The 17,993-nt window shown below is 39.2% G+C and overlaps 5 protein-coding genes across 5 annotated transcripts; 1 reads left to right on the top strand and 4 right to left on the bottom strand.

The window, feature by feature from the left end:
- Positions 1-56: 56 nt before the first annotated feature.
- Positions 57-2,107, top strand: LOC108013284 (putative serine protease K12H4.7). The gene is made up of 4 exons (XM_017079057.4): positions 57-1,023; positions 1,097-1,235; positions 1,296-1,767; positions 1,855-2,107. Exons 1-4 carry the CDS (start codon positions 236-238, stop codon positions 1,980-1,982), a joined length of 1,527 nt encoding a protein of 508 aa, XP_016934546.2. The 5' UTR covers positions 57-235; the 3' UTR covers positions 1,983-2,107.
- Positions 2,016-2,988, bottom strand: LOC108013288 (uncharacterized). Its single transcript, XM_017079059.4, has 2 exons — positions 2,782-2,988; positions 2,016-2,712 (listed from the first exon to the last, which is right to left on the bottom strand). Exons 1-2 carry the CDS (start codon positions 2,846-2,848, stop codon positions 2,099-2,101), a joined length of 681 nt encoding a protein of 226 aa, XP_016934548.2. The 5' UTR covers positions 2,849-2,988; the 3' UTR covers positions 2,016-2,098.
- A 65-nt stretch (positions 2,989-3,053) lies between these two features.
- Positions 3,054-12,760, bottom strand: Galphai (G protein alpha i subunit). The gene is made up of 5 exons (XM_017079058.4): positions 12,241-12,760; positions 4,620-5,091; positions 4,459-4,553; positions 3,917-4,105; positions 3,054-3,855 (listed from the first exon to the last, which is right to left on the bottom strand). Exons 1-5 carry the CDS (start codon positions 12,359-12,361, stop codon positions 3,665-3,667), a joined length of 1,068 nt encoding a protein of 355 aa, XP_016934547.1. The 5' UTR covers positions 12,362-12,760; the 3' UTR covers positions 3,054-3,664.
- Positions 12,761-16,987: 4,227 nt separating this feature from the next.
- LOC108012695 (uncharacterized) lies at positions 16,988-17,154 on the bottom strand. The gene has a single exon (XM_065864504.2). It carries the CDS (start codon positions 17,152-17,154, stop codon positions 16,990-16,992), a length of 165 nt encoding a protein of 54 aa, XP_065720576.2. The 3' UTR covers positions 16,988-16,989.
- A 131-nt stretch (positions 17,155-17,285) lies between these two features.
- Positions 17,286-17,714, bottom strand: LOC108012694 (uncharacterized). Its single transcript, XM_017078121.4, has 2 exons — positions 17,471-17,714; positions 17,286-17,417 (listed from the first exon to the last, which is right to left on the bottom strand). The coding sequence occupies exons 1-2, from the start codon at positions 17,631-17,633 to the stop codon at positions 17,338-17,340; spliced, it is 243 nt and encodes an 80-aa protein (XP_016933610.2). The 5' UTR covers positions 17,634-17,714; the 3' UTR covers positions 17,286-17,337.
- Positions 17,715-17,993: the final 279 nt, after the last annotated feature.

Genomic DNA, 17,993 nt, shown 5'->3' with positions numbered 1-17,993 from the left:
AAAAGAATCCCCCTAATATTTGGTGTTTTGCTTTAGCCGGCTTTGCGAATATAATGTAGCGAGAACTGAATAATCAGAAAAGTGCGACACACATAACGGTGTCTATATAAATAGCTCACACCACTCTTCAGTCGCTATTTACAGTTGAACGGCGTTGGAGGCATTCGATCTAATTCAATAGTGCACTGCAATTACTGGAAATTCCACTTGACCCGAGCAAACAAAGGAGACAAATATGCTTTTCATTGGGGGCGTTTCGAGGCCCCTGGGACTGGGACTCTTGCTCCTGGGACTGATAGCGCCCATCTGTGGGATTGGTTTTCGACGCGGAAGGCTGGGTAATGGGTTCCTTGGAGAGCCCAGCAAGATTCCAACACTCCAGAGATCCCTGGAATCCGAGGACCTGTGGTTCGAGCAGAAGTTGGACCACTTCAAGGGCAGCGATACGCGCACTTGGCAGCAGCGATATTTTGTGAATGCCGACTACTACCGCAACGATAGCTCCGCACCAATATTCCTGATGATTGGCGGCGAGGGAGAGGCCTCCGCCAAGTGGATGAGGGAAGGAGCTTGGGTCCATTACGCCGAACACTTTGGAGCTCTCTGTTTGCAGCTGGAGCACCGTTTCTACGGCAAGAGTCATCCCACCGCCGATCTGTCAACCGAGAATCTGCACTATCTGAGTTCCGAGCAAGCTCTCGAGGATTTGGCCAGCTTTGTGACCGCCATGAAAGTGAAGTTCAACCTGGCCGATGGTCAGAAATGGATCGCTTTCGGTGGCTCCTATCCGGGATCCCTGGCAGCCTGGGTCAGGGAAAAGTATCCTGAACTCATCTACGGATCTATCAGCTCTAGTGGTCCCCTGTTGGCCAAGGTGGACTTCAGGGAGTATTTCGAGGTGGTTAAAGCGTCGCTAGCTTCCTATAAGCCCGAATGTGTTGAGGCTGTGACTCGCAGCTTTGCCCAGGTGGAGATCCTTCTCAAGCATATGATTGGTCAGCGCAGTCTGGATGAGAAATTCAAGTAAGTATACTGATGGGATGTTTTTATGACCCTTTAGAGATCCATATTAATTATATTTTATGTTTCTTTTTAGGACCTGCACTCCTATCAAGGATTCTATTGAAAACGAATTGGATATGGCCAGTTTCTTTGAGAATCTGGCAAGCAACTTTGCAGGAGTGGTTCAGTACAACAAGGATAATAGCCCCCACGCCACCGTAACCATTGATGATGTGCGTCAAAAACCTTTATATAACTTCCTTATAATATAACAACATATGAAATTTCCTCAGATTTGCGATGTAATGCTGAATACCACCGCAGGGCCACCTGTAACCCGTTTGGGCCTGGTAAATGACATGCTATTAAAGGAGTCTAACACCACCTGTCTGGACTACAAATACGAGAAGATGGTAGCCGATATGAAGAAGGTATCCTGGGACTCGGAGACTGCCAAGGGATCGAGACAATGGACCTACCAAACCTGCCATGAGTTTGGCTTCTATCAGACCTCCGAAAACAAGGAAGACATCTTTGGAGATCGGTTTGGAGTCGAGTACTTCATTCGCCAGTGCATGGATGTGTTCTCTAAAAATATGGACGCCAAGTTCTTGGATCTGGTGGTGTCCGGTACCAACAATAACTATGGCGCCCTGAGGCCGAATACCACAAATGTTTTGTATGTGCACGGTTCCATTGATCCATGGCATGCTTTGGGATTGGTGAAGTCTCCAAACTCTGCACTTCCAACGATTTACATAGAAGGTTCGTTCCTAAGTGTTATCATTGCAATGACTACCCATTGTGATATTCTATACCTAATTAAATAACATAAATATCTTTTCCCCTCAGGAACTGCTCACTGCGCAAATATGTACGAGCCTGTGAAAACCGATCCGCCCCAACTGGTGGCCGCTCGAAATAAGATCACCAAGTTCTTGGCCAAGCTTCTGGAAGGCTACACCTCAACCCTAATCTGAAACCCAAAGCAAGCAGAATTGAGCCCAGTCAAGTGTAATTTTGGATTCGTCAGCGATCTGTTTTATTTTTTGTAATTCGCTGAGTTGTATAATATATATTTTTGCTCCGCTGGGAGTTAATCCTTCTTGGCCTGTTCCATTTTCTCGTGGAATCTCTTCCAGTAGTGCTGCACCGAGGCATTTCGGACAACATTGTGCTCGATAAAGTTCAGTAGCCAGGTGCCGGTGAGGTAGGTCAGGTCATAGATGAAGGCCACCACGCGAAAGAAGTATTTCTCTGTCTGCTGCTTACTGGGCATGTTGGCCATGATGTCCTGCAACTGCTTGGCAGCCGCCTCCTTGGCCTCCGCTGCCTTCTTCTGGGCCTCGGTCTTCTTATCCTCATTTGAGCATCCCTTTTCGGTGCCCTGGCTGCGGACAATGGAGTTGGTGTCCAGGGGATCGGCTCTTCCCAATTTTCCGCCGGAGGTGACTATGGAAACGGGTGGCGAATGTACCTCAGAAATTGTCACGCCCTTCCCAGTGGTGTTCTCAGGGTTATTTCCCAACGAGCTGCTTCCTAGGATGCCAGCATTGATGGACGAGGGGGACTCAGGAGCCACAAAGCCAGGCGGCATGTTCTTGGGTTTGCCCTCATTGCCACCATCAACTGAGAAGCAGCGAATTGGGCTCAGAGTCTCAGCACGTGCGTGCACTGCACTGCCATTTAGCAGCTTTAAAGTCGAGTAATCTTCACGTTATAAAAAAAAGGGGATTTTTCTTTTATGTTCCTAGTAATATCCACGTGCTCTGAACTTACCCCAGGTTGTAATCAGTGATCCCGCCACTGATCTATTCCATTTGGACAATAATGTTGCGCGAATCATATTCCAAGTTTTTGTGGCGGATGCAGATTTAAAATTCCTCACTGAAGCAAGTGAAAATTTCAACAAACGAATTAATTCCAAAATGTCTGACGGCTTCGAGCAGAAAATGGAAAGGCCAACTTTAGCCAATCGGCAGCCAGAGTTGCATTGAGTAAGTTGTCACTGAGCAAGTTGGCAGCCCTGCAGGTTTTTGATACTGATGAAATTTCTTGCTTTTTTTATAAATTGTCTTTTATTTAGGCTATTACTAAACATATTAGTAAGTTTACTAGTTACATTTTAGGGCTTACAACTCCAGGCCTAGTTTCACCTTAAATAACGCTGTCAAGCTCTTGGCAAAAAATAAACGTCCGGCAAATGGCGAAGCCCAAAAGGGCACCTCTACACGATGCGATCTTGAGTGGTGTCCCCTTGGGATTCGCCATTAGCCCGCGAAACTTAAACATACATCCCAAAGAGAGCCGATCGGATTCAGAGGGTAGGATGTACAAAACCCATCGGCCTTCCTTTGGCGAACTTTACATTGTGTTAGGCTAATTTTTAAATTAGTTAACTTACAGGTGCAATTTAATGGACACGGTTAATTAAATTGCAGTTGGTTATTTGTTCCGCGACTACTGGCAACCAAATCGGTTATTAAAATTATGTGGGTCAAGCATATAACGCATTTAAAACATATATGGAGCATACGATTAGTTATATGCAGAGCGTAAATGTATCGAGTTCTTAGCGTTTAATGGAAATGTTGATGCGCGTGTTTTCCTTTAATACTACGACGCAAGCTAAATAATGATGATCTTGTGATCGGCCGCCCCCTTAGAATAAGCCAATTTGTTTCAGATTGTTCTTGATGATCACATCGGTGACGGCATCGAAGACGAACTTGACGTTATTCGTATCCGTGGCGCAGGTGAGATGCGTGTAGATCTCCTTTTGGTCTTTCCGCTTGTTGAGATTTTCAAACTTCATGCGAATGTAGTTAGCCGCCTCCTCAAAGGTGTTTGTTCCTAAAAAACATTTCGGTTGAGTTAATAATATTTAATGTTGATCAAAATTTGTATATTTTACCTGTGTACTCCGGGAAGCATATCGTCAGAGGAGATCGCTTTATCTTCTCCTCGAACAGATCCTTCTTGTTGAGGAAAAGTATTATGGAGGTTTCCACGAACCACTTGGAGTTGCAGATGGAGTCAAACAGCTTCAGGGATTCGATCATGCGATTCATCTCTTCGTCCTCGGCCAAGACTAAATCGTAACCTTTAAGTATTGAACAATAAATATCATTAAATTTGTAAATAAGCATTATCCATTAATAATTAATTACTGGACTGGACTTAATGCACAAAAAAAAGTACATACATTTATTTGTCATAAAGATAGTTTTTAATTTATAAGTCATACAATACAATGACCTATCAAAATCTTGGCGAGGGTATTTTTTCTGAATTTAATATGGGCGATTGTGAGGGAAAGTTCTGAATAATGATTAAAGCAAAAATTCCGAAAATATTATTTATTACAATAAGAAATGGCTCTTTCAATTTTAATTCATGCTTTTCCCTTTAACGATCTTCTAAAATTACAAACTAAGATCCAGAAATAAGTCTTACCTGATAGTGCTACGCAGAATATAATGGCCGTAACGCCCTCAAAGCAATGGATCCACTTTTTGCGCTCCGATCGCTGGCCGCCCACGTCAAAAAGCCTGCAATATGAAATATTAATAAGCAATCAGTAAAAATGTATAATGGGCAAAGTAGTCCCAACTCACTTAAAGTGCAGCTGTTTGCAGGAGAAGTGTGTCTCGATGATGCCAGTGGTCTTGACTCGGGTGCGGAGCACATCCTGCTGGGTGGGTATATAGTTCGGTTGCGCGATACGGTCCAGCGAGTTGAGGTAGTATCCCGCCGAGTCATTCAGCTGATATTCGCGGGATCGGGCAAAACTCTGCTGTACTCCACCGTCCGCCCAGAGTTTCTTCATCAAAAGGACAATCTCCGGCAGCAAAATTCCCTCATCCGCGGCGGAGGCATGTGTGAAGAACTGACGGGCAATGTCCGTCCTGCCGGGATCGGCAAACTCTATCTTCAGACGTCCCATAGCCCGAATGATCACCATCAGGCTCTGCACCGTGTTGCTGAAGACCACGCGACGGTACTCCTCGCACTCCTCCTGCGAGTAGCCTGTGTCGTGGATGATCTTCATCTGTTTCACTATCGTCGACTTTCCCGACTCTCCGGCTCCTAAAAAATTATAAAGTAAATATTTATTAGTAAGGTAAACATCGAAAAAAATGTTTTATGTAGCTGTACCAGAGTTTCCACAACTTAAGACCAAAAAATTATATTTTCTTGTCCGTTTCTAAGAAAGTACACATCCTCCATATAATAATGTTATTCATTTTTCAACAGAAACTGAGTAAGCTTGAGCAAATTTTTGCCCAGTGGGCGTGGGTTGAACTTTTATATACCAAGTTCAGGGCGTACATCTGAATGAATCAATGAGTTTACGACATTCGGAGTAAAAAGGGGGATAGAACCCTAAGTGGAGAACGGAAGAGGAAATTGTGAATGAATGATCAAGAAAAGTTGCTCAATTGCGGGTTCAAAAGGCCAAAAAGCTGCCGGTTTACGCTTAATTGCGCTGGTCATGTTATGAGATGAATGAATACGAAATGTGCTATATATTTTCTCAATAGGAAAACAATAATATGTATAGAATAGGGGTCAATAATATTTTATAGCATTTTAAAAAAGCCAATGAAGATCTTTAATAATGTATGCTAAGATAATACCAATTTACCCAAGTATTTTGTTTATTGGTACAATGTGCTTTGCTGTAAACTGCAAACTTAAGCTCATTTTCCAAGCCCTTTGAAACGTATAGCCAAGCCCTCAAGTTCATTGAACCACCCAGCGGTTCTCAAAAGTTATCAAAAGCCGGGTAACTGGCAGGGAGGAAATTAACTCGACATAATTTTATTTGCCGAGAGCTTCCAATTGTAAAATGAGACCTGACCCGCGAGCGTTAATAAGCAAACACTGTCGTCTGGACTGACCACACGAGTTTATTATCTGCTTCGAATGATAAAAAATAAAAAATATAATCACATTACGTGCTTGCCAGTTTCCCTTTTCGATGAAGGCAGAAATGAAATAATAGAGAAATGGGCATATAAAAAATTGGCAACTCTTGCCGTCGAGCTACCGGTCTAAGTTTTATTTTCATTTTGGTTATCATGCGCCATACGAAAGATGTCGGGGTATTGCAACAATGCACTGTGGGCCAGAAAGTTCATTTTTTGGCCAAAAATCTGTAATTTCTTTCCTGGGATAGTTAGAAGGATGCAGTTTTTTGCATTTATCTCTTAAAAGATTGAACTTTTCAACGAACTAAAAGTAAAATTTATTGGAATTTTATATGGTATAGATAATCCAAACCAAAATCGGAAAATTTTACATACTTTTCGGTTTTTTATTTTTAAAAAAATAACTAGAAGGCGCACTCAATCCATTTTCATACACGATTAAGTATGAAAGAAAACAAATTAAAAAAAATTAACACCACTATAAAATATGATGTCGTTTGAGATTTATGAACCGTTAAAAATTGCTACTTTCGGAGGCTCCCACTTGAACGTTTATTTAATAATCGACCTAACAAAATTTTCTATTTTTTTCTTCTTGCTATCTGTTTAGATTCTTATAATCAAATTATTAGAAAAAAATTGTTTGAAAAATATTGTTTTTTAATTCGTTTAATGTTAATTTGACATTTTCTGAAGTCATCACAAAAGTATGCTATTTATTTATTTATTTATTAATTTGAGATCATAGTAAAGTTTAAAAAACTAATACTAACATAGGGGGTAGTGCTAGCTACGAGGCCTTCGACTACGTATTTATGTAAGCTACATTTATATTTTTATAATATATTTTAGTTCTTATCCGAAGAAAGTACAAGAAATGCAGCATACCTTTGGGCATACATAAGTCCTCAAAATGGTTCGACTTCAAATTAAGCCATCAACTAAAACTAAAATTACTGAAAACTAAGGCAAAACCGCATCGAGTCGGCGATGAGCGATTTTAGTCAATTAATTAAAGAATTTATTTTTGATGTAATGACTTCATTCGGGGATGGCACTCAAAAGCACTCGAAAAGCAAAGTACTCATTTGCTAAAAAAAGCAGTAAAAATCAACGAAAAAGTTTCTTTTAGGAAACAAGTAAGTCAGCAGAGCTATTTATAATTTTTTACTTGTTGAAAATAATGACTTCTAAAAGTTCTGTGAAGAAGTCGAACAGCTACATCAGCATCTTTGACTTCTAGATTTTTTTTCATTTCCATCAATATTTGATGAATTTTTAACTTTAAAAATACGGTAAAAAAAAACTACTTGCCCGAATTCTTTGAAACTTTGGCATAAATTAGTTTAATGTATAATAAAAAGGACTCCATACTCGGTCTTGTCATTTTCTTAAAAAAAAAAAACGTATTTTTGGCCAAAAATCGGATCGGCTGGCCCAGTGTGCAATGGCGCATTAAGCCGACTTTTTGCTGCAGTTGGGTGTTTGGGTCCATTCCCAGCCACCGGATGATTAGGTAATTGCCGAACCGAAGCTACCCGTCTGAAGGTATAACTGCGACTATACTTTCACTTTTTTCTCCTTTCAGGGCTTGGTACTTGCACTGTAACTACGATGGTTTTTTGCTTTTCATATATTAATCACCTATGGTTATAACTCCCCTGCGCTGACAGTTCCCTGAAGTGGGAACGTCGAGCATTTTATAGTTTTTAGGAAAAGTGATTTAGAAAAACCTTTACTTTTCATTTAAATTATTATAATATCATGCTAAAATTAATAATAAAATTTCTTGGTGTCTCTAAAAGTATATAATAATAATAATTATAAATAAAAAAGAATAATAAGAAGGTGTCAATAGGTCAAAACACCAAGGGTCTCTACTAAAATTAGGTATACCAATCCGAAATGAATATTATAGCTTTAATTCACCATACGGCCAATCTTTAGTATACTGGCATTGAGTTACCATTGTTTTATATTTTATTTTTTTATTATATTATCAATTCCAGCCAATCCCAACAATGCGTACTAATTTTGCAATAATTTTGGATCACGGGAAGGAGCGAACGAGACGTATGGAGATAATGGCCAAACAACGGTCGCCACATAATGATGAAATTGACAGATCTGAATACGAATAATGGACATTAGACGATGTTCAAACTTGCCACCGTATGAACAAAAAAAAACTAAACAAAATTCACAAATGAACGGCAGAAAAAGGTCAATTTAATAATAATAATAATAACAAAATGGGCATTGGTATGTGTGTGTCTGGGCATTCATTTATCAATGCACCGTTAGCTGTGCCATAACAAGGGAGAAAGACAGCGAGTGCGAGCGAGAGGCGAACAATAGGGATAAAGCGAGAGGGGTCTAGAACAACGGCGGTACGCACAAAGCGATCCAAAGCCGCGCTTACAAGCTCATTATCATCGCGATCGTCATGACCATCATCGCGCTGAAAACGGTATTATAATTAACATCATTAAACAGTGGATATGGGTGAGAAGAGAATCGTTGGAGAATCTTGGCAGACAGAAAGTGAGCTCTTCTCGTAGCATAAGCTACTTGTATAAATAAGTCAATTCTAAATACAAAAGAAACCCATAATTTTGGTTTATAAAGAGCCAAGATCGAATGATCTTAAATAATTTGAGAAGAACCAATCTTGAAATCAAGAAGAAAGTGTTCTTGATATTATTTTAGAAACAGCTTTCTCAGTTTTGCTTTAAAGACGTTTAATTTTAAGACTTAACTTCTCCTAAAATATATTTATTTACAAATTGTTATTTAGTTAGTTATTTAGATGCACCTTAGACAATTTCTACTGTACTACCCTCTGGGTGGGGGAACTTTCCAAGGCGTGTGCAACCTAGTGCACCAACTAATTGGCTGGCTGATTATTGAGCAGCAATAGAATCACCATTAGAAATGGTGACTAAAGCCTCTCCAGGCACATACAACCATGCGATGAGTTAAAAAATAACAATAGCTAAAGACAGCGGGAGGAGAATCGTAAGAAAGTGTTTGCGCCATGAGTAATCAAGTTGAATGGCGCCTGAACTCGCTTATCGAAGTGGGAAATGTGTTAATCAGCGGGGAGTGTGAAATTATGCGGACCTACTAAAAAAGTAAACAATTAAATCAGATGAAATGAAGCCCTAAAACGGAAACTCCCACCCATCCATCGAACCCCAATGACTTTCACGCCGATCTGTACTATCATTTCCATCCATTTCTTATATAAATTACGATTCCATCCATTATTTAACCGTATATATGGAGCAGAGAGCTGTTCGAAATTGACGTATAAGGTCACTTGGCAATAATTTTGATAAGCCAGCCAAATGATACTTGCAGCGCAGTCATGTGTTCTTGTGTGTGAATTCTTTAAAAATTCTAGATTAAGTAGCTGTGTTGACAGTCTGGGTTTCGATTATGATATTGGTGCGGCAGAAGCATGACATTATTTTGTTTATATATTATATATTACTTTTCATACGGATATACGAGCTGCTTACTCATGCCCCAAATGCGAATCTTTCTCTCCCTGGTTCTCCCAATGCAAATATCGTAAAAACAATACTACAACTCGCATTCTTTTCCCTTAAACACGAAATGTTTGGGCTTGTAGATGGGTGAAAAAAAAAAGAAATTCAGTTGAAAGTTGTACTTTTCAATTGAATGGCGTGCAGAAAAGAGGGGCGAGCAGAGTGTAATATAAATTGAGTGCCAGCGGAGGAGCTTTATTAAATCTACACAATAAGCCCAGCGTTGGGGGCTGACAATTCCGATTCCAATTTGAGCAAGCAGTCGCGGTGCACATGGAAAAATTATGTTTTGCTATCTAAAAAAAAATGTTCAAACTATTTTTATGTTTGATTGCCATGGCCTATAAAAAAAGAAAATATTCTTAAAACTTTTAGAAGCATTATTACAAATTTGAAACAAATAAAATTGTAGGTGGTTTCAAGCACTTGACATCAAATCTCCCGAGACATATGAGATATCAGACCGTCTATAACCCTTTTTCTTAAGATTCCTAAATACTTGTATACTTTATTTATATCTTTATTTACTTTTAAATGTTGGGACTTATAGATTTCTCGGAAAGTTACAGTTAGTTAAGGAACTTTTTTCCTCAATTTTTCTTTTGTATGCCTACGTTTTTCTTTTCCGTGTAGCAATAGCAGCTGCATTTGGTGGCGGGGCCATTTATTTGCGCTAATATCGTTCACCCCACTTGAAATGTCAGCGAACAAATAACAAAGCAGCAACAAAAACACGGCCAATTACTCAGCTTGAAGATTGAAGAGACTTGTTGGAATAAAAAAAAAAGAGAGGAGAGCGCAGGCGCAACTAACAGAGATCAGAGATCGCTTTTCATTATGGTCCAGAAATGACAGAAATTACGGCACACAACGTGCAAACACAGCCCACAACAACAATGGCAACAATTAGATCAAGTGCAGTAGCGGCGGAAAAAGTTAGCCTGAAATTCTGAAATGCAACTGGTGCAAGGTGTTTTCTTGTCTATGTATACCTGAACCATTTACACTGGTCAACCGGGGGATTTGTCTAAAAACAGCTGGGAAATTACAAGATAATATTGGATAGGAAAGTGCACAATGGGGGGATGAAAACTACAGATATTTCCTTTCTTCTGATATTTTTCAAGCCGGTTTCAGACGATTTTTAAGCCAGGAAAACATTTTTCTTTCAAGTGATTCAGTTCAAATATACAGTAGCTATTTGGAAGACTAAAAGGATACTGGTCTTTAAACGCAGATGAAAAGATTTCAAATTTTTATTTATGATTATAGTCTATTTATGTTCAATTTTATATTTTTTTGACATATTTTAAAATTGAAATAGAACATGAATTAGTTTTTTTATTTTATCTTATAAAAAACATATTTAAGGAAATATAGTTTTGGAATCAGTTGTGGCAGATAGGCAATCTCCACTGTACTTTTTTTCAGCCTGCCACTTGTTGCCTTAGTCATCTTGGCTCGCTTCATTAGCAAATCAGCAGTGCTGCCAACGAAAAGCTGGAGAAAAACCTCAACCTGCATTGTTTTCGAAAATGAATGGCAATGAAAATGAAAAGTACACACGCAGACAGTGAAATACGATCGTTCCCATATCGCACAAGATACATCGGTGTGTGGAAATTTAATTGCAGAAGGTTGCAACTGGCAACGCGGCGCGGCATTTAATTTCACTGCATTTGCCGCAGAGGTCGGGTCACCATAAATGCGATACGATGGCGCCTCGTCGCTTGAATGGCTTTTCCTACCAAGTGAAAACCGCTGCACTATCAGAACCACCAAACCAACTGCATATCAAACATGTTTCCATTGCGGCGATCCACTTGCTGGGACCGCGATCGATCTAAAAGATCTCTAAAGTGCGTGCCAGAAGACGAGAACCGAGAAACTGAGAATAGAGAACCGACATTCGGTTTCAATTTACGTTCAATTCCCTTATCGCCAACGAATTATTGGACACAGACATTGCATAATGCAAACAGACGAACTTGTTTAGCTTGCACCAACCATATCAACAATTTATTTTGGGATATATGTGTGCATTGTACAAATAAACGTACTTCACGCTAAAAAAGTATTTCTGATTTTTCATGGAACTAATCACGAAAGCAATATAAATTTCTATAAAATTTAATGTGTTCATAAAAAAAAATTATTTTTAAAGTATGTTAGAACACGTTTTTATTCTGGTAGTCTAATGGTTAGTTAAGTCCAATTACAAAATTTGAATGTCATAATATACTAATTGTTTTTCTTAAAAAACTTTTTTCCTACAATTTTTTTAAATTTATTAAAAATGGATCCGTAAACTTCAGAAATTTTCTTTTTAAAAACAAATCGCTTTGAAAACCCGTATCTAAAGTATGTCATGAGAATTCTGTAAAGTCACATTTTGAGCTACAGTTATTTGAAGAAAGAAAGGAACTAGATTTTCAACAAAAAAAACAGATCTAGTCAAGTTTCAGTGTATCACAAAGAATTATCTGTTGCTAGATCGTTCGCCATGGGGATTTCCCTAGGGAAAAGAAAAGCCGGCAAAAATCCTGCGTAAAACTCACCACAGTCGAAAAACGGAACCCAACCGAAAACCCACCCCGCCCAAGCAAAATAAATGAGGTCAGAGCGATGAAATTCTTGGACATATATCTCTCTCTCTCGAAAAGAGGAAATTCGCAATGGGGGAATACCGGAATACTGGACGGTAGATGTGAGACATGGAGGTAAAAAGGTAAAAAGCAAGGAGGACGCACCCAATAGCAGCAGTTTCACCTCCGAGGCGGCTCTTTCGCCCTCCGCCCTCAAGGCGCGATCGATGTTCTTGGACCGTTCGATGGCCTCTTTATCGCGTGCTGTACTCACGGCACAACCCATATTCGCTTATGTCTTTATCGCGTTTCAATACCGGGGTCTTGGCAACAGGGCTTTTCCGCTTTTCCGCCGATTTCCGCACTTTTCACTCGCGATTTTCGACGATTTTCGAGATGCGTCTGCGCGTCGTCGGCTGTACACTTTTTTCCTACTCTTTTTTTTGTGTGTTTCCACCTCTTCTTCTTTCACACAAACACACCACACATGCGCAGGGGCACGCACACACACACTGTTGGCTGATCTGCAGACGAGTCGGGGTTTTCAAATTATAAACCCAAATGCACCGCTAGTTTTGGGTATATTTATAGCGGCAAAGCCGATTTAATTTCTTTGTCGTTTAATTTCGCTTTATCCGCCGATTTTGCTATGCGCAATATGAATCACTGATCACTTCTGATCTAGGGATGGGAACAATGTATAAAAATATTAATATAACGATAGTTTTTGAATAAAAATAAATACTTATATCGTGAAAAAGACAGGTCACGGTATTTTTATTTTCTACATTTCGCGCCGGTTGGCGGATGGTCACACCAGCTGATTTCGAATTTCCTCTTTGCGCTTTCAACAAAAATGTTGAAATACAAGGTTTTTAACATTTGTTGCTCTGCAAAAATAAATATTTATATCGTCCTTTTAAAATACCTAACAACAGAATTTTCAATCACTTTTGATCATACTCGCTAAAGGTGGAGAAGGTAGAGGGAAACGTCGGTGCATCGAAGTTTTATTTTTAAATTTACGCGGTTTTTCTTCTGTACATTTGTCAACACTGACTAGGTGGGAAACTCCGCTTTGTGCAAAGGTGGAAACCCTGACTAGGTGTGTAACTTCACTGAATAAATGTGGTGTTTAACTTGGCTAATTTCTTTGTAGGCAACTGTGACGTCATCAACGGTTATTATGAGCTGCCAACTCTTTTTACTTACCCTCTTCTTGGGCGGTAAATTTAAAATGAATTTCATTAAACGGCAAACAATTTAATTGTCTTAACTTTGTATGTTTCAACAACGAAGCCACTCAAACAATCTCGTTCGTCCGGTCAGCCATCAGCCATAATTTCATTATGCCCAACTTGCCCTTTGCCTTTTGGCTTTTGTTTGTTGTGATAGCGCTTTAAGTGTAAATAAACATAGCCGAAAATATGATGTTGTTTGAAAATGCAGGCGGTCGTTATCCCCCAGTCTTTCGCTCTCCTTTCTCCACCGCAATATGCATGCAAGCCGGAGGAAAAAAGTTCTCAGGGCCCTGGCATAAATAATATTTGCCTTCGGGACAATACAATTTCGATTTGGATTCCAAATGTTTGCAGTTGCATTTGGTGGTGTTACAGTCGAACTTCTTTAAAGTGAACCATAACTATCCTATTAATATTTATGCTTGAGTTAAATTAATTTTTTATTTTTAATCGTAAAAACTAGGATTTGTTAAGTAAAGTTAAATACTTTGAGTTCTTCTTCAAAAGATATTCGATTATTAGAAGTTCTACTGTCTTGCCGAATCGATGATATGAAAATAAATTTGTGAATCGGGTAGGGCTTTCCTTTCCGCAGCTAAATTATCTAAACAAAAAGATGCAAGGGCAAGACAGGAAGATGAGGATGAAGATGGGGTCGCAGTGCAAAAGTTTTGCTGCCGGTGGAGGACGTCACATGTGGCCCCCGACCCGCTTCCAAAACCCTCACCTCCCGCGTGCGCCCCTGTAAATAAAGGCCATCAACGGGTCATGATTTACACATGTTTACACGAAATGTGCGGCATTTGTCGAGGGGCGTAGAAAGGGGGACGGGATGGTAATAAGGGGATCTCTGGATTGATATCGTGGTCCCGCTGCCTTATGAATGAATGATCGTTTGTGCTTCCCCCCTGTAATTTATCGTAAAAAGCGCAGGCTAGAGAAATATGGATTTCTGCGGTTCTCCATGGGTGTGCGAGAAGAGGGGTGATGCTGCACTTTGGGTGGTCCCTCTCCCCATCTCTGTCGCACTCATTGCTTTCAAATGAGGCGAATCGCATGCTGCCCGTATTGTTATACCTCGTAGAGTGAAAGGGTATATAGTATTCGTTGAGAAGTATGTAGACTTCTAATCAAAACTGTTGATCATAGAACTAAAATTTGTATAGAAATGTTTTTAACTTGTCAATAGCCATTAACTTACCTAGCCCAAATTGTTCCTCAAATTTTGATGTTAAAATTCAAATTTAAGTTGAAATGAATTTATTCTGAAAACACCTAGGGATGTGGATAACAGAGTAAGGGGTATCATATAGTCGAAACACTCGTCTATAACGTTTTGTATTGTTTTTGTTGTTGTTGGTGCATTCGGAATCGGAATCCCAAACTGTTTGCTGATGCCAACAGATTTGACGAATGTCGGCACATTTCATCCAAAACTTCAATCGCCATCGGGTAGAAGAAGAAGACTAGGCATCAGAAACCAAAAACAACAAGCTGCCATGAAAACAGCAGCTAAAAGAAGATGAAGGAGCAATTACAAGGATGGGCAAGGCCTTGAAATAGATATACCGTTAGCACATACCATACACAGAAAGAAAATATAAAAGTCTCGTTTTTTATCGGAATTCTGGTCCGATTGATACGAAATTTGGGATGTAGATGGGAAATTTAACTATCTATTAGGATTAATTTCATAATTTGATATTAAGTTACACAGAACCAAAAAATCATTTTTATTGAACTCATTCAATCCCTAGCGATGAGAGGAAAAAAATAGAAGATCATGTTTGATCCATACATTTGAAATTTGCAAGTTCTTAAAAAATGTTCATATATTTGCATATTCCTAAAGTTTTTTTCAGTGTCCATTCCAGGGTTTGGCACATGTGTTGTGGCACTGGGCAAACTCATGATTGGGAAGATTAATTTCCTCGATAATTCGGGAAGCTGGAAAATTTAGTTTCGGATGAAATCTTTTGCTGGCCGATGAAAGGTGCAACAGACAGGCGGGAATACCCTTCATTTCTCCCCTATTATCACCCATCTTCCGCCGCCCTTTCAATCTTCAGACGCAGTCAAGTGAAGTTGCAGTCTGCAGACGCGAAGCGTTTAAAGAGTATTGATGGATTTCTAGGCGTCGATCGTCGGAATATCCAATTGATTTTCGGCACTTTTACAAAAGACGTCAAGTGGCCGACACGTAGAGAAAATTAATCGACTGAGAAAGTGGCAAGGGTTAACAGATAATTTAAGTTGGCAGTATTAAAAATTTAAATCCAATTCCAATCTTTATTAATTAGGAAGAAATATTCAAAAGTTTTCCTTTAATTTTGTTTGGTCCGAAGTTTTCCTTGTTTTTAAAGCGTTTTGGAATTTTCCCCAAAATTTTACAATGATTGGAAATCTTTTGTCCGGTTCTTTAATCTAAAAGTTTCGATCCATAAATTGTCCTGTGAAAAACAGAGTAATAAAATTGATTTATGTTTAATAGATGTTTCCCTTGCCAAGCCAACATAAAAGATACCCCACACCCCGAGTAACCCCATTAATCCAATAAATTCCAAAGATTTGCCAACGAAATCAGGCCACAGAATCGTAAAGGCAGAGCGAATAATCTCTTCAACTAAAATTAGCCGCTTCGATATGTTTACACTGCGATAAAGTAATAATTACCCCAAAAAAGCAAAAAACCGAACATATATTACACCGATCCATTCGATCATTCGCACCCCAAGGCAACAAAAAATATAAAAATAAAAGAATCGAGCTGGGAAAAAAGTATTTCAACTATTGGGTCGTCTTGGGCCGACAAGTGTGACGATGGTTGGGGGTTTTCCGTATGTATTTTGTTTACATCTTGCAAAGGAAAACCCGAAAATATAGATCTTACATGGCCATACGGTTGCAACCTGCATGGAGGAAAAGAGGAATATCGGTTCGCGGCAGGAAACAAAAGTCGCTGGCAGTGCAATTGAATTGCCATAAAAATGGAAGGAGTCGAAGAAGGGGGCTGAAATAGAACCATTTAGTATCATCCACCCACCCACTCTCGGATGTGGGATTTATTAGTTCCCTGGGGATCTGGATTTCGAGTAATCTTTGTCATGCATCTGGGATCCGAAAACTGCAGTTCAAAGACGGCAACTAGTGAGTGTTGCGTGGGAGCTTTTAAGCACCTGCTAGCTGATACTTTGCAGTTTTCCCCCAAATAATAATGCCCGTAATTCATTTAAAACGATCTGTTTTATCTATCAATTGTATTCGCTGAAAATTTTGATACGTTTCTCTGGTCAATCTCGCCTTTCTTCACTTCTATTCTCCGCCTTATTCAACGTCTGGGATTTTAGACATCGTAAACGACCCATGGAAATGATGTTATATCACTTGCCTAAGTCTGTGCAATGCCTGTTGCTCTAAAGCTATTTTTGCCAGATTTTAGTTGATGCTTTATGGCTTTATAATGTCTGTGCACGTTCCGTTTTATGATCTGCCCGTAAAATGGACCCGATTCATGTTGGGCCCCCGGCAACAATATGGTAATTTGTTGTCCATTATATGATCTCGAACGGGAAGGGGTGACTTCTGGGATAGCGTGCAAGGGTTTGGAAAGAAAATTATATATATATTTGAAAAATACGTAGTTACAATACTGAAATTTAGATAAATTCCGTACCTATGACCTCTTTGATTCCTCTTCCTCGGCCATATCCTTTTCTTCCTTGCGGAAGGACTGGCATTTCTCCAAAAGCTTGCTAAAGAGTCCTTTTTCATTTTTCACGGCTGTCTGATGGCGAAGGATCAGCAAAGTGCTTCGGCACTGCAACAAAAGTCGGGGCATTTTTGCTCTGTTCTCAAGATTGACGCGTGAAAAAATTTAGTTATGAAGGCTCAAGGAAGTTCGAACTATTTCTCAGGGCACTCTTTGATTTCACAACCATTGTATTTAAAATGAAAGGAAAAAAATAGTTCAAGCCGAGGGATAAGTACTGGTAATTTAAAGAACATCTTGTAGGAAACTCCATTATTTCTTGCACTCATCTCCGGATTTTTTATCTGAACCTTTGGGCTTATTTTTGCAGCGAGGAGAGGTCGGATATACATCTTTATAAAAAAAAACGTATTAGCTTGATAAAATGTAAAGATAGTTAACCTACTTCTTCCGCAGATATCAGTCTTCTTCTTCTTTTCTTTTTTTTTAGAGTCGTCCTTACAAGATTCCTTGCTTGAATCGCCTTTATTCGCCGAACCAGCCAGAAGGCGCGGGCTCATAAGTCCTTTGCTTAATTTTAAAAACGCCACTTTTCGCATTCTAAACATGGTTTAGCTGGTTCACCAAAAGAAAAACTCGGAAAAAGAATCACTTAAATAATTTTGTTTATATTAACAGAAAATAAAATAGAATGAAGAACCTTTGCTGTATGTTTAATTCAAAAGTTACTGTGATTGCTAAGATAAAACCAGCAAAATTTAAAATGAAACTTGTTACTGATCTGAAAAAATGCTATACAACTTTTTATTTATTTACTATTCTTAAAAATATATGTAATAGATTACATTTATCCTAAACTCGTCCTGCCAAAACTCCCTAGCCAAAACGATTTCTTAGCCAGAATTTTTAGCTCTATGTTGAAAGAACACCACGACCAAAGTGACACATGGGTGATCCTCGATTCCCAA

The sequence above is a fragment of the Drosophila suzukii genome, chromosome 3, assembly GCF_043229965.1.
Source record: "Drosophila suzukii chromosome 3, CBGP_Dsuzu_IsoJpt1.0, whole genome shotgun sequence".
NCBI lineage: Eukaryota > Metazoa > Arthropoda > Insecta > Diptera > Drosophilidae > Drosophila > Drosophila suzukii.
Note: the sequence above shows the minus strand (reverse complement) of the source record. Positions and strands in the feature narration are given on the sequence as shown.

Excerpts from the sequence above, each read along its gene's own strand:
- LOC108013284 (XM_017079057.4), top strand. The coding sequence starts at position 236 with ATGCTTTTCATTGGGGGCGTTTCGAGGCCCCTGGGACTGGGACTCTTG. Across the intron at positions 1,024-1,096 it reads AGTCTGGATGAGAAATTCAA|GACCTGCACTCCTATCAAGG; the intron begins GTAAGTATACTG and ends GTTTCTTTTTAG. Across the intron at positions 1,236-1,295 it reads CCACCGTAACCATTGATGAT|ATTTGCGATGTAATGCTGAA; the intron begins GTGCGTCAAAAA and ends AAATTTCCTCAG.
- LOC108013288 (XM_017079059.4), bottom strand. The coding sequence starts at position 2,848 with ATGATTCGCGCAACATTATTGTCCAAATGGAATAGATCAGTGGCGGGA. Across the intron at positions 2,713-2,781 it reads ATCACTGATTACAACCTGGG|ATTACTCGACTTTAAAGCTG; the intron begins GTAAGTTCAGAG and ends TATAACGTGAAG.
- Galphai (XM_017079058.4), bottom strand. The coding sequence starts at position 12,361 with ATGGGTTGTGCCGTGAGTACAGCACGCGATAAAGAGGCCATCGAACGG. Across the intron at positions 5,092-12,240 it reads GGTGAAACTGCTGCTATTGG|GAGCCGGAGAGTCGGGAAAG; the intron begins GTGCGTCCTCCT and ends ATAATTTTTTAG. Across the intron at positions 4,554-4,619 it reads TGCAAACAGCTGCACTTTAA|GCTTTTTGACGTGGGCGGCC; the intron begins GTGAGTTGGGAC and ends TTCATATTGCAG.
- LOC108012695 (XM_065864504.2), bottom strand. The coding sequence starts at position 17,154 with ATGCCCCGACTTTTGTTGCAGTGCCGAAGCACTTTGCTGATCCTTCGC.
- LOC108012694 (XM_017078121.4), bottom strand. The coding sequence starts at position 17,633 with ATGTTTAGAATGCGAAAAGTGGCGTTTTTAAAATTAAGCAAAGGACTT. Across the intron at positions 17,418-17,470 it reads GACTGATATCTGCGGAAGAA|ATGTATATCCGACCTCTCCT; the intron begins GTAGGTTAACTA and ends TTTTTTATAAAG.